The sequence below is a fragment of the Aethalodelphis obliquidens genome, unplaced genomic scaffold (assembly GCF_003676395.1).
Source record: "Aethalodelphis obliquidens isolate GAN/ISIS:26980383/991018 unplaced genomic scaffold, ASM367639v1 scaffold81, whole genome shotgun sequence".
Lineage (NCBI taxonomy): Eukaryota > Metazoa > Chordata > Mammalia > Artiodactyla > Delphinidae > Aethalodelphis > Aethalodelphis obliquidens.
In genome coordinates this window covers 4,949,165-4,963,599 of record NW_020838025.1, presented here as the reverse complement: position 1 = coordinate 4,963,599, position 14,435 = coordinate 4,949,165, and the positions used below count along the sequence as shown (strand labels likewise).

Here is a 14,435-nt window from a genome sequence, read left to right as displayed (position 1 = left end):
TACAACATGGATGAATCTTGAAGACATTATGCTAACTGAAATAAACCAGTCACAAAAGGACATATACTGTATGAGTCTATTTACATGTGGTACCTAGAGTAGTCAGATTGAGACAGAAAGTAGAATGGTGGTTGCCACGGGCTGTGGAGAGGGGAGAATGGGGAATTACTGTTTAATGCGTACAGAGTTTCAGTTTTGGGACATGGAAAGAGTTTGGTGGATGGATGGTGGTGATGGTAGCACAACAACGTGAATGTACTTACTGCCACATACCTGTGTACTTAAAAATGGTTAAGATAGTAAATTTGATGTTAAACGTATATTTTACGACAGTTTAAAATAATTAGACAAGATAAAGCTAGCCCCATAAAAAAATTAAAGCTTTCTTTTATTTTCTACTATCGAAAATAGTTTTTTTTAATGAAATTGGGATTATCATTTACTTGAATTTCTGGTGAAGGTTGCCTGTAAAATCATCTAGATCTGCTGATCTTTTTCATAATTACTTGGACGTATAAATGCTTGTCTACTTCATCATACTAAATTATATTTCGAAGAAATTGTCTATTTTGACTGTTTTCAAGTATTGTATAAAGTGATTTATAATATTTATATATTCAAATAATAATTTGAAGAGAATTCCTACTATATGTGGGATGAGTTCTATTTATTCATATCCATCCATGCCTTGCAAAATGTTGTCAGAAGTTTATCTTGAGGAACCAAGATGGCGGAGTAAAAGGACATGTTCTCCTTGCGAGAACACCAGAATCACAACTAGCTGCTGGACAATCATCGACAGGAAGACACTGGAACTCACCAAAAAACATACCCCACATCCAAAGACAAAGGAAAGCCACAATAAGACGGTAGGAGGGGTGCAATCACAGTAAAATCAAATCCCGTAACTGCTGGGTGGGTGACTCACAGACTGCAGAACACTTATACCACAGAAGTCCACCCACTGGAGTGAAGGTTCTGAGCCCCACGTCAGGCTTCCCAACCTGGGGGTCCGGCAATGGGAGGAGGAATTCCTAGAGAATCAGACTTTGAAGGCTAGTGGGATTTGATTGCAGGACTTTGACAGGACTGGGGGAAACAGAGATTTCACTCCTGGAGGGCACACACAAAGTAGTGTGCGCATCGGGACCCAGGGGAAGGAGCAGTGACCCCATAGGAGACTGAACCAGACCTACCTGCTAGTGTTGGAGGGTCTCCTGCAGAGGCGGGGGGTGGCTGTGGCTCACTGTGGGGACAAGGACACTGGCAGCAGAAGTTCTGGGAAGTACTCCTTGGCGGGAGCCCTCCCAGAGTCTCTCATTAGCCCCACCAAAGAGCCCAGGTAGGTTCCAGTGTTGGGTTGCCTCAGGCCAAACAACCAACAGGGAGGGAACTCAGCTCCACCCATCAGCAGTCAAGTGGATTAAAGTTTTACTGAGCTCTGCCCACCAGAGCAACAGTCAGCTCTACCCACCACCAGTCCCCCCCATCAGGAGACTTGCACAAGCCTCTTAGATAGCCTCATCCACCAGAGGGCAGACAGCAGAAGCAAGAAGAACTACAGTCCTGCAGTCTGTGGAACAAAAACCACATTCACAGAAAGATAGACAAGATGAAAAGGCAGAGGGCTATGTACCAGGTGAAGGGACAAGATAAAAACTGCAGAAAAACAACTAAATGAAGTGGAGATAGGCAACCTTCCAGAAAAAGAATTCAGAAGAATGATAGTGAAGATGATCCAGGACCTCGGAAAAAGAATGGAGGCAAAGATCGAGAAGATGCAAGAAATGTTTAACAAAGACCTAGAAGAGTTAAAGAACAAACAAACAGAGATGAACAATGCAATAACTGAAATGAAAACTACACTAGAAGGAATCAATAGCAGAATAACTGAGGCAGAAGAATGGATAAGTGACCTGGAAGACAGAATGGTGGAATTCACTGCTGTGGAACAGACTAAAGAAAAAAGAATGAAAAGAAATGAAGACAGCCTAAGAGACCTCTGGGACAACATTAAAAGCAACAACATTATCATTATAGGGGTCCCAGAAGGAGAGGAGAGAGAGAAAGGACCCAAGAAAATACTTGAAGAGATTATAGTCAAAAACTTCCCTAACATGGGAAAGGAAATAGCCACCCAAGTCCAGGAAGCTCAGAGAGTCCGATACAGGATAAACCCAAGGAGAAACACCCCGAGACACATAGTAATCAAACTGGCAAAAAGTAAAGGCAAAGAAAAATTATTGAAAGCAGCAAGGGAAAAACGACAAATAACATACAAGGGAAATCCCATAAGGTTAACAGCTGATTTCTCAGCAGAAACTCTATAAGCCAGTAGGGAGTGGCATGATAAACTTAAAGTGATGAAAGGGAAGAACCTACAACCAAGATTACTCTACCCTTCACGGATCTCATTCAGATTCGATGGAGAAATCAAAAGCTTTACAGGCAAGCAAAAGCAAAGAGAATTTAGCACCACCAAACCAGCTCTACAACAAATGCTAAAGGAACTTCTTTAAGTAGGAAACACAGGACAAGAAAAGGACCTACAAAAACAAACCCAAAAGAAGAAAATGGTCATAGGAACATACATATCGATAATTACCTTATATGTGAATGCATTAAATGCTCCAACCAAAAGACACAGGCTTGCTGAATGGATACAAAAACAAGACCTATATGTATTCTGTCTAAAAGAGACCAACGTCAGACCTAGGGACACATACAGACTGAAAATGAGGTGATGGAAAAAATATATTCCATGCACATGGAAATCAAAAGAAAGCTGGAGTAGAAGTACTCATATCAGATAAAATAGACTTTAAAATAAACAATGCTACAAGAGACAAGGAAGGACACTGCATAATGATCAAGGGATCAATCCAAGAAGAAGATATAACAATGATAAATTTATATGCACCCAACATAGGAGGACCTCAATACATAAGGCAACTGCTAACAGCTCTGAAAGAGGAAATCGACAGTAACACAGTAATAGTGGGGGACTTTAACACCTCACTCACACCAATGGACAGATCATCCAAAATGAAAATAAATAAGGAAATAGAAGCTTTAAATGACACAATAGACCAGATAGAGTTAATCGATATTTATAGGACATTCCATCCAAAAACAGCAGATTACACTTTCTTTTCAAGTGCGCACAGAACATTCTCCGGGATAGACCACATCTTGGGTCACAAATCAAGCCTCAGTAAATTTAAGAAAATTGAAATCATATCAAGCATCTTTTCTGACCACAACACTATGAGATTAGAAATGAATTACAGGGAGAAATACATAAAAAAAACACAAGCACATGGAGGCTAAACAATACGTCACTAAATAACCAAGAGAGCACTGAGGAAATCAAAGAGGAAGTTAAAAAATACCTAGGGACAAATGACAATGAAAACATGACGATCCAAAACCTATGGGATGCAGGAAAAGCAGTTCTAAGAGGGAAGTTTACAGCTATACAAGCCTACCTCAAGAAACAAGAAAAGTCTCAATCAATCTAATCTTGCACCTAAAGGAACTAGAGAAAGAACAAACAAAACCCAAAGTTAGCAGAAGGAAAGAAATCATAAAGATCAGAGCAGAAAAAAATGAAACAGAGGGCTCCCCTGGTGGCGCAGTGGTTGAGAGTCCGCCTGCCGATGCAGGGGACACGGGTTCGTGCCCCGGTCTGGGAAGATCCCACATACCGTGGAGCGGCTGGGCCCGTGAGCCATGGCCGCTGAGCCTGCACGTCCGGAGCCTGTGCTCTGCAATGGGAGAGGCCACAACAGGGAGAGGCCCGCATACCGCAAAAAAAAAAAAAAAAAAAAATGAAACAGAAACAAAGAAAACAGTAGCAAAGATCAATAAAGCTAAAAGCTGGATCTTTGAGATGATAAACAAAATTAATAAACCATTAGCCAGACTCATCAAGAAAAAGAGGGAGAGGACTCAAATCAATAAAATTAGAAATGAAAAAGTATAAGTTACAACAGGCACTGAAGAAATACAAAGCATCCTAAGAGACTACTACAAGCAATTCTGTGCCAATAAAATGGACAACCTGGAAGATATGGACAAATTCTTAGAAAGGTATAACCTTCCAAGAATGAACCAGGAAGAAATAGAAAATATGAACAGACCAGTCACAAGTAATGAAGTTGAAACTGTGATTAAAAATCTTCCAACAAACAAAAATCCAGGACCAGATGGCTTCACAAGGTGAATTCTATCAAACATTTAGAGAAGAGCTAACACCCATCCTTCTCAAAGTCTTCCAAAAAATTGCAGAGGAAGGAACACTCCCAAACTCATTCTGTGAGTCCACCATCACCCTGATACCAAAAATAGACAAAGATACTACAAAAAAAGAAAATTACAGACCAATATCACTGATGAATATAGATGCAAAAATCCTCAACAAAATACTAGCAAACATTATCCAACAACACATTAAAAGCATCATACACCATGATCAAGTGGGATTTAACCCAGGGATGCGAGGATTCTTCAATATATGCAAATCAATCAGTGTGATACATGATATTAACAAATTGAAGAATAAAAACCATATGATCATCTCAAGAGATGCAGAAAAAGCTTTTGACAAAATTCAACACTGATTTATCATAAAAACTCTCCAGAAAGTGGGCATAGAGGGAACCTACCTCAACATAATAAAGGCTATATTCGACAAACCCACAGCAAACATCATTCTCAGTGGTGAAAAACTGAAAGCATTTCCTCTAAGATCAGGAATAGGACAAGGATGTCCACTCTCACCACTATTATTCAACATAGTTTTGGAGGTCCTAGCCACAGCAATCAGAGAAGAAAAAGAAATAAAAGGAATACAAATTGGAAAAGAAGACGTAAAACTGTCACTGTTTGCAGGTGACATTATACTATACATAGAGAATCCTAAAGATGCCACCAGAAAACTACTAGAGCTAATCAATGAATCTGGTAAAGTTGCAGGACACAAAATTAATTCACAGAAATATCTTGCATTCTTATACACTAATGATGAAAAATCTGAAAGACAAATTAAGAAAACACTCCCATTTACCATTGCAACAAAAAGAATAAAATACCTAGGAATAAACCTACCTAAGGAGACAAAAGACCTGTATGCAGAAAACTATAAGACACTGTTGAAAGAAATTAAAGATGATACCAACAGATGGAGAGATACTATGTTGTTGGATTGGAAGAATCAATATTGTGAAAGTGACTATACTACCCAAAGCAATCTACAGATTCAATGCAATCCCTATCAAATTACCAATGGCATTTTTTACGGAACTAGAACAAAACTCTTAAAATTTGTATGGAGACACAAAAGACCCCGAATAGCCAAAGCAGTATTGGAAAAAAACGGAGCTGGAGGAATCAGACTCCCTGACTTCAGACTATACTACAAAGCTGCAGTAATCAAGACAATACCATACTGGCACAAAAACAGAAACATAGATCAATGGAACAAGATAAAAAGCCCAGAGATAAACCCACGAACCTATGGTCAACTGATCTATGACAGAGGAGGCAAGGATATACAATGGAGAATAGACAGCCTCTTCAATAATGGTGCTGGGAAAACTGGACAGCTACATGTAAAAGAATGAAATTAGAACACTCTCTAACACCATACACAAAAATAAACTCAAAATGGATTCGAGACCTAAATGTAAGACCAGACACTCTAAAACTCTTAGAGGAAAACATAGGAAGGAAACTCTTTGACATAAATCACAGCAAGATATTTTTTGATCCACCTCCTAGAGTAATAGAAATAAAAACAAAGATAAACAAATGGGACCTAATGAAACTTCAAAGCTTTTGCACAGCAAAAGAAGCCATAAACAAGACGAAAAGACAACCCTCAGAATGGGAGAAAATATTTGCAAATGAATCAACGGACAAAGGATTAATCTCCAAAATATATAAACAGCTCATGGAGCTCAATATTAAAAAAACAAACAACCCAATCCAAAAATGGGCAGAAGAGCTAAGTAGAAAATCTCCAGAGAAGACATACAGATGGCCAAGAAGCACATGAAAAGCTCAACCTCACTAATTATTAGAGAAATGCAAATCAAAACTACAGTGAGGTATCACCTCACACCAGTTAGAATGGGCGTCATCAGAAAATCTACAAACAGCAAATGCTGGAGAGGGTGTGGAGAAAAGGGAACTCTCTTGCAGTGTTGTTGGGAATGTAAATTGATACAGTCACTATGGAGAACAGTATGGAGGTTTCTTAAAAAACTGAAAATAGAATTACCATATGATCCAGCAGTCCCACTACTGGGCATATATCCAGAGAAAACCATAATTCAAAAAGACACATGCACCCCAATGTTCATTGCAGCACTATTTACAATAGCCAGGTCATGGAAGTAACCTAAATGCACCTTGACATATGAATGGATAAAGAAGTTGTGGATAAATGGATAAAGAAGTTACTCAGCCATAAAAAGGAACGAAACTGCGTCATTTGTTGAGACGTGGATGGATCTAGAGACTGTCATACAGAGTGAAGTAAGTCAGAAAGAGAAAGACAAATATCGTATATTAACGCATGTATGTGGAACCTAGAAAAATGATACAGATGAACCGGTTTTCAGGGCAGAGGTTGAGCAACAGATGTAGAGAACAAATGTATGGACACCAAGGAGGGAAAGCCACGGGGCATTGGGGATTGTGGTGTGATGAATTGGGCAATTGAGATTGACATGTATACACTGATGTGTATAAAATTGATGACTAGTAAGAACCTGCTGTATAAAAATAAAATAAAATTCAAAAAATAAAGTTTGTCTTCTAGAGAAGTGGACTTTGAGATTTTCTTTTTTTTCTTTCATTCAACAAATATTTATTCTGCACCTCTGAACCTAGGCACTGCTCTAGGGTGTTAAGTTTCCTCAGTGAACAAAATGGGGAAACATCCCTGATGTCAAGTATTTTACATTCCAGTGGGACTTATATTCTAATGTATTTACTCTCCTTTTTAATCTATCTCATGAATTTCTGCTCTTGGCAGTATTATTTTCTTTCATCTACTTGTTTTGGATATGATGCTTTTCTTTTTCTAGCTTGATCAGCTAAATACTCATTTTTCTTTATAGTATATGCCTTTAGGTTATAAATTTCTCTTTAACAATCACTTTAGCTGTATGTAACTCATTACTTTTGATAAGGAATATTTTTATTTTAATTTGGTTTAAATTGAGAAAATTTTTTTCACTGTTATATGGGATATTTCTTTACCACTTTTGATGTATCCATCCATGTGAATGGGAAACTCAGTTACTAATACTCCTAGCCCTTCCCTACTCAGTTGGTCTTAGGAGAGATGAAGTACCTTATCTGTGTGGTACATTTGGGAAGAATAAATTAGGGCATGCTGGCTCAGCTTCATCTTTCTCTTGAGGTGAACCTGTCTTCAGCTCCTCCAGGACTGGTTCTGCAGTTCTAGGGGAGGGTAAGGGAAAGGCCTACGCCATTCCTGGTTGTCTTTGTCTATATCTGGGTGGGTAAGGCAGTCTAATTCAGTGGTTAAGGAGAAGGTTCTGTTTCTTTCTTCACCGAGTTAGGTGCTCCACCTGCTTCCATCTGCCAGTTCATGATCTTATTTTCAAGTTATTTAGAATCCAGGTGGTGAAGAGACATGGTAATTGTGGTTAAATTTTGTAAACATTCCCCACCATATATGTGAAAAGAATTGTGGGGTCCAAAGTTTTATATATGTCCATTAGTTTGAGCTTGGGTATTTGTCTTGTCCAGTCTTTTTTTTCTTTCTTTTATATTATTTTAAAGACACTTTTATTGAGATATAATTCACATAATATAAAATTGACCCATTTAAATGATATAGTTCAGTGGTTTTTAGTATATTCACAGAACTGTTCAATTGCAATTGTCCATGGTTTTTCGCACTCCTCTGTTTTCTAAAGCAGTGCTGTGCAATAGAACGATGTTGTGAGCCACATTTATTGTAATTTAAAGTTTTCTGGTAGCCAAATTAAAAACGGTAAAAGGAAATATTTCGGTGAGATTAACTTAAATACTGTATTTATTTAACTTAATAAATCTAAAATGTATTTCAACATTCAGTTAATATAAATAATTATAAAATATGTTTTATTCTTTTTGTACTAAGTCTTTGCAAACTGGTGTGTATTTTATACTTTTACAGCAAATCTCAATTGAGACCAGCCGCATTTCAAGTGCTCAGTAGCTACATGTATATAATGGCTACCATATTGGGCATCATAGGTCTGTGGTCTTTACTTTTTTTTTTTGGTCTGCTTGATCTAGAAATTACTGAGCTTGTGAATTTGTGTATTTCTCCCATAATTTTGTTATTTTTTAGGTGAAGTGTCCTTTTTATCATTGTGATAGCTATTTCCTAATGATTTTTATCTTATATCCTGTTTTACTTTATATGCCAACTTTTACTCAGTACTGTCATGATATAATTTTATCTATCCCTGTATTTTTTACCTTTACTTTTGTCTTAATGTGTCATTAAGTTTTAATCTTGTGTGTTGTGAATGGTTGGAATTTTTTCTTTATCCAATATGATATACTCTTTTTAAAAAAACTGGTGAATTTACCCCATTTGCATTTTTGTGATTTGGACTAATTTCTATTGTTTACTTTTTATTCTATTTTTTTTTCTACTATACAGATTTGGATTACTCAACTTTTTTTCTCTTTCTGTCTCCCTTTCTCCCTTTTTCCTACTAGTTTGAAAGCTTATATTGTTTTTTTCTAGTGGTTACTATTAAATTTTTAAAATAAACATCTACTGATTAATATATTAATAAACTGCACATTTAAATTGTACAGTTTGGTAAGTTTTAACGTACATATGTATACCTGAGAAACCACCACCGCAATTAAGATAATAAAATATCGGATCAGCTCAAAAAGTTTCCTCATACTCTGTGATAATCACTCCCTTTCACCTCTTCCAAATTTTTCCTTCATGTCTCCCCCCACACCATTGCTGGACAACCACAGCTCTGGTTTTGGTCAGTGTAGATTAATGTGCATTTTCTACCACTTTATATACAGGGAATCATAAATTACATACTCTTTTGTGTCTGCCTTCCTTCTCTCAGAATAATTATTTTGAGATTCATATATGTTATTGAATATATTGATATTCATTACTTTTTATTGCCAAGTTGTATTCCATTGTATGACTATACCACAGTTTTGTTTATACACGTACTCGCTGATGAACATTTGGGTTGTGTCTCGTTTTTGGCTATTACAAATAAAGCTGACATAGACTTTTTTGTACATTTGTATATAAGTTGTTATATGGATATACACTTTCATTTCTATTCACTAAATATAAGTAGGAGTGGGATGATTAGGTCATTTGGTAAATATGTGTTTAAATTTATAAGAAACCACCAAACTATTTTCCAAAGTGGTTGTACCATTTTACAATCCTTTCAGTAGTGTATCGGAGTGCCAGTTCTTCTACTTCCCTGCCAACACTTGGTATAGTCAGTCTTTTTCATTTTAATCATTTTAATAGGTATATAGTGGTATTTGTGATTTGAATTTTCATTTTTCTCCTAATTATGTTGAACATCTCTTCATGTGCTTATTTGCCATCTGTATATCTTCAGTAGCAAAGTGTATATTCAGATATTCTACCCATTTTTTTCTCTTGGGTTGCTTGTTTTCTTATTATTGAATTTTGAATTCATTATGTATTCTGGATAGAAATCCCTTATGAGATATGCAATTTGCAGATATTTTCTGCCAGTCTGTGAACGGTCTTTTATCTTTAAACAGTATCTTTTGGGGACAGAAGTCCTTAACATTGATGTAGTCAAATTTGTCAAAATTTTCTTTTATGGACTTCGTTTGTGGCATTTGGTTCTGGTTCCATGGACTTCCTTTTTATTCTTGGAAGGATAGCAGTTTATACTTTAAAATATTTTGTATATTTTATCTGATATTTCTGAATATTTATAGTACAGGTGTTCTGTATTAGTTCTGTCCATTTTGCTGCTAGAACCACTGAAAGTGCAGTTTAGTGCATGTTATGTTTGAAAATTTTATCAGTTTGTAACTTACAGAAATTCCAACCCCCCCATTTTTGATCCAGTGGAGTCTTTGTAACCTGGAATCTACCATTTATATTTTTCCAACAAATAGTTACATGTTATTTATAATGTTTTTGTCAGAGTAAATTAAAGATAATTTAGGTCATTGAATAAAAATTCAAAGGATAATTTATAGGCTAACTAATCACTAATGATAACTAATCATGGATATTTTAATTAATAGTCTCATGACTAGGGTTTAAATAAATTGAATTGATTTGTAGCAGCTATCTAGAAACATAAAAGACATTTGTTATTTTAATGGTCATTTTCTATTTGCATGTTTAATATCTGACTCCCTTTTTTTTCTCTTTTATTTTTAGATCACAAAATTTGTCCAGGATAGACATAGAGCTAGAAGAAACAGACTTCGTAAAGATCAACTTAAGAAACTCCCTATACATAAATTCAAAAAAGGTAAGTGAATATTTTTATTTTCTAAATAAAAACCCTTAGTTTATTTAATAGTACATGGTGATTATACTCTAATGCAACCTTCTGAGTCCTTGCCATACCCTATGCCTAACACTCAGTTAATAATGAATGAGTGAATGTGGAAGATGGTCTTTTGCTGTGGTTTATCCTGGTGAAGGCAAGAAGGGGGTACATGGTCTTCAGAGAATTTAAAAACAATAGTGAAACTGACCAAAATGCTTTTTATTATCCCCATGTGCCAGAAGTTCTAAACATCAGTAGGTAAAATACTTATCTCCACCAGGGTGGTCTGCTCCCACTCTCTCTCCCACTCTACACCACCACTGTATTAACATTGCAGTAATTAAACACATAGTTTATAGTGTTGTGTTAACTAAACACAGTAGATAGCTATTATGTGTCAATATATTGTAAATGTATCATCTCATTTAATTTTCATATTTCTATGAAATGGGTACTATAATGGGCATTATATATGAGGAAATAGTGGGTCAGAAAGGCAAAAAATTTAATGTCTCACAGCCAGCACTAACAGAGCTGGGGAGGGGCATGGGTCTAATACTTTAGCCAATGTAGTTTCTCCTGCTTATGCTTGGTGAGCTTTTAGTGTAGGTACATGCTTATTAAATCTTTTTGGCCAGTAGTCCCCAGAATTTTCAATTTCTGTACCAGTAAAAATGTTCTGTTTTTTAATTCAGCAGAGAAAATGCATAGAGAGTGGAAAGGAGAAGTAGAGAAGGCATTAAAACTTAATTCTGTAACTTCAATAAAATATACTTCAATAAACTTCAATATGTACTTCAATATATCAATATATACTTCAATATACTTCAATAAAAAAAACTTAGTTCTGCAAATTTTTTATTTTTCCAAGTAACAAAATGTTTAAAAAACCTACCATTTATAATAACCATATTTTATGAAAAATATAAAAACAAATAAATAGGAAAATCACATGTTAAAAAATAAATAACAACATTCGTAAAAATGCAGTGTGCTATCATCATACAGTGCGGATTAAGTAAAAGTTATTCATAAACCAATTTGAGGACTGGCTTTAGGAATCACTTTTTAGGCTCCATTTTGTATGTTAATTTTTATGTTTCCTAAAACCAGGGGGAAAAAAAGAGTAAAATAAATGATGTTGATATTGTCCTAGGCTAAAAAGGGCATGCATAGTTGGCTTTTCTTCTGAGTAAGGTAAGTAGCCGTTGTAGGATTTTGAGCAGAGAAAAGATAAGATCTAAATTAAAAGTTGAGTGGGCCTTTGCTGCTATGTTAAGAATAGGATGCAGAGGGTCGGGGTGTAAGCAGAGACCAGATGCGGGCCGTCACAGTAATCCAAGTGAAAGATGCATGTGGCTTGGACTGGAGTGGCAACAGTAGAGGGAGTGAAGAAATCTTAGATTCTAGATACATTTGTAAGATGGAATGTACTGGATTTATTGATGGACTAGTTATGGGGAGAGGAAACAAGGATGACTCCAGATTTTGTGGTCTCAGTGACCGGAAGGATGGCATTACCTTAAATAGAAATAAGGATGGTGGAGCAGGTTTGGGGAGGAAATTTGGGAAATCAGTGTTGGACATGTGGAATTTCACATGTTCACTAGACATTTAAATGAGTCTGGAGTTTAAGAGAGAGGTCTGAACTGGAAGTATTGATATAAAAAGATGTGTTTAAATCATAAGACTGGATAAGATTACCAAGAGAATGAGTATGGATGGACAGAATACTAAAGACATATTGGGGCATCCCAACATTGAGTAAGGAAGAAGAGGAATCAGCAGTGGAGACTGAGAAGGGGTGACTAAGTTATACAGAGGAAAATCAGAAGGAGTGGTTTACCAGAAACCAAGTGATGCACATCTCTAAGGAGCAAGGAGTGATAGATAACTTGTGTCAAATGTTCCTGATAGATAAGTAAGATGAGAACTAATTGACCATTAGAAGTTATTATCATGATGTACAGTTTTGACAGAGTGGTCCGTCCAAAAACCTGATTGTGGTGGGTTTGAGACTGGAAGGAGAGGAACAGTAACTATAGACAACTTTTTCAAGAAACTTAACTACAAAGGGGAGTAAAGAAATAGTGTAGTAGCTGGTAGGGGAAGTTTCATTAAGAAATAATAGCATCTTGCTGAAGGAAATTGATGACGTAGGTGATAGATGGGAGAATTGCTATAATAATGTCTTTGTGAAGGCAAGAAGGCATGGGATCTGGTGTACAAATAGGTGGATTGGCCTTAGGAGCATGGAGAGTTGAGCTAAGGGAAAGTAGAATATGTGGGTGCAAAATCCTGGTAGTGTTTATGGTGGTCAGGCTGTGGAAATGTTCTTCACTTCCATTGTTCTCAATGAAGTAGGAAACACAATCATCAACTGAAAGCTGAGGATGGGGGAGGAGATTTTGGAGGTTTAAGAACAGAAAGGTATAAAATGTTATTCTGGGAGAGTAGATGGGCAGATGGACTAGGGAAATATAAAACGTTGCCTGGGAGCCTGAACCTCCCTTTCAGGTTCATAGTTATGAACCAATCAGCATAACTGTGTGTTTTTCTCTAGCCATGTTCATCTGTATGGTGTTTATCCTTACCATACCTTCACATTTTTTAAAAAATGTGAAGTATGACATGTATACAGAAAAGTACTTAAGACATTTTTCTGGAACCATCCAATTCAAGAAACAGAACATTACTAGCATCGCAGAAACTACTGTGTCCCCTTCTAGATTGTAATCCTTTCCTCCTCACTTGAAGTAATCACTATGTTGGCTTATGACAATCATTTCATTGCCTTTATCTTAAGTTTTGTCACCTATGTATGGATTCCAAAACAATATGATTTAATTTTTCCTATTTTTGAATTGCGTTTTTGGCCTTACCTCTTTTTTTTTTTTTTTTTTTTTTTTTGCGGTACGCGGGCCTCTCACTGTTGTGGCCTCTCCCGTTGCGGAGCACAGGCTCCGGACACGCAGGCTCAGCGGCCATGGCTCACAGGCCCAGCCGCTCCGCGGCATGTGGGATCTTCTTGGACCAGGGCACAAACCCGTGTCCCCTGCATCGGCAGGCGGACTCTCAACCACTGCACCACCAGGGAAGCCCCTTACCTGTTTTATTAACAGTTTTTTTGGTGAAATTAACCCACTTTATTACATGTATATGTAGTTCATTCACTTTTATTTCTTTGTATAAATATATTATTTATACTTTTTACTATTAATACACATTGGGGTTTTTTGTTTTGTTTTTTATTTATTTTTTATTGAAGTATAGCTGATATTCAGTGTTCTGTTTTGTTTCCCCAGTTTGGGGCCATTATAGACCATACTTTTAAGAACATTCTTATACATATATTCTGGTGTATATGAGCATGAATTTCTTTAGAGTATATACCTAGAAGTAGATTAGCTGGCTTAGGATATACATGTCTTCAATTTTATTGGATAATACCAAGTTTTTTTCAGAGTGATGATGGTACCAGTTTATATTCCCATCAATAGTTTATAGGAGTTCCTGTTGTCCCACATATGTACCAATATTTTGTACTGACAGCCCTTTAAATTTTAGCCAATCCAATGGATTTATAAAGATAGCTCATAGTGGTTTTAATTTACATTTCCCTTCTCGTCTGTGAGGTTAAGTGCCTGTTTATATTTTTATTTACTAGCTAGATTTTCACTTCCGTGAAGCACCTTTCACGTCATTTTCCTGTTGGGTTATCCTCCCCTGCTTTTTACATGTAGGAGGAATTCTTCAGATGTTCTCACAAACCCACCCTGGAGTTGTGGTGTGTGGTGAATCAGTTCTTCACTGATTTTTTGTGTCTTAACTGTCTTCTAGTTTGTCGCTTATGTTTTCATAGGA

General features: G+C 36.5%; 1 protein-coding gene across 4 annotated transcripts in view; it reads left to right on the top strand.

Moving 5' to 3' along the window:
* RNF13 (ring finger protein 13) overlaps positions 1-14,435 on the top strand; it is a 137,961-nt gene that overhangs the window by 98,879 nt on the left and 24,647 nt on the right. For all 4 annotated transcript variants that reach the window (XM_027092842.1, XM_027092839.1, XM_027092841.1 and 1 more), the window contains one exon: positions 10,457-10,550. In XM_027092842.1, coding sequence (XP_026948643.1) covers positions 10,457-10,550 — 94 coding nt within the window. The remainder of the gene's footprint in view (positions 1-10,456; positions 10,551-14,435) is intronic.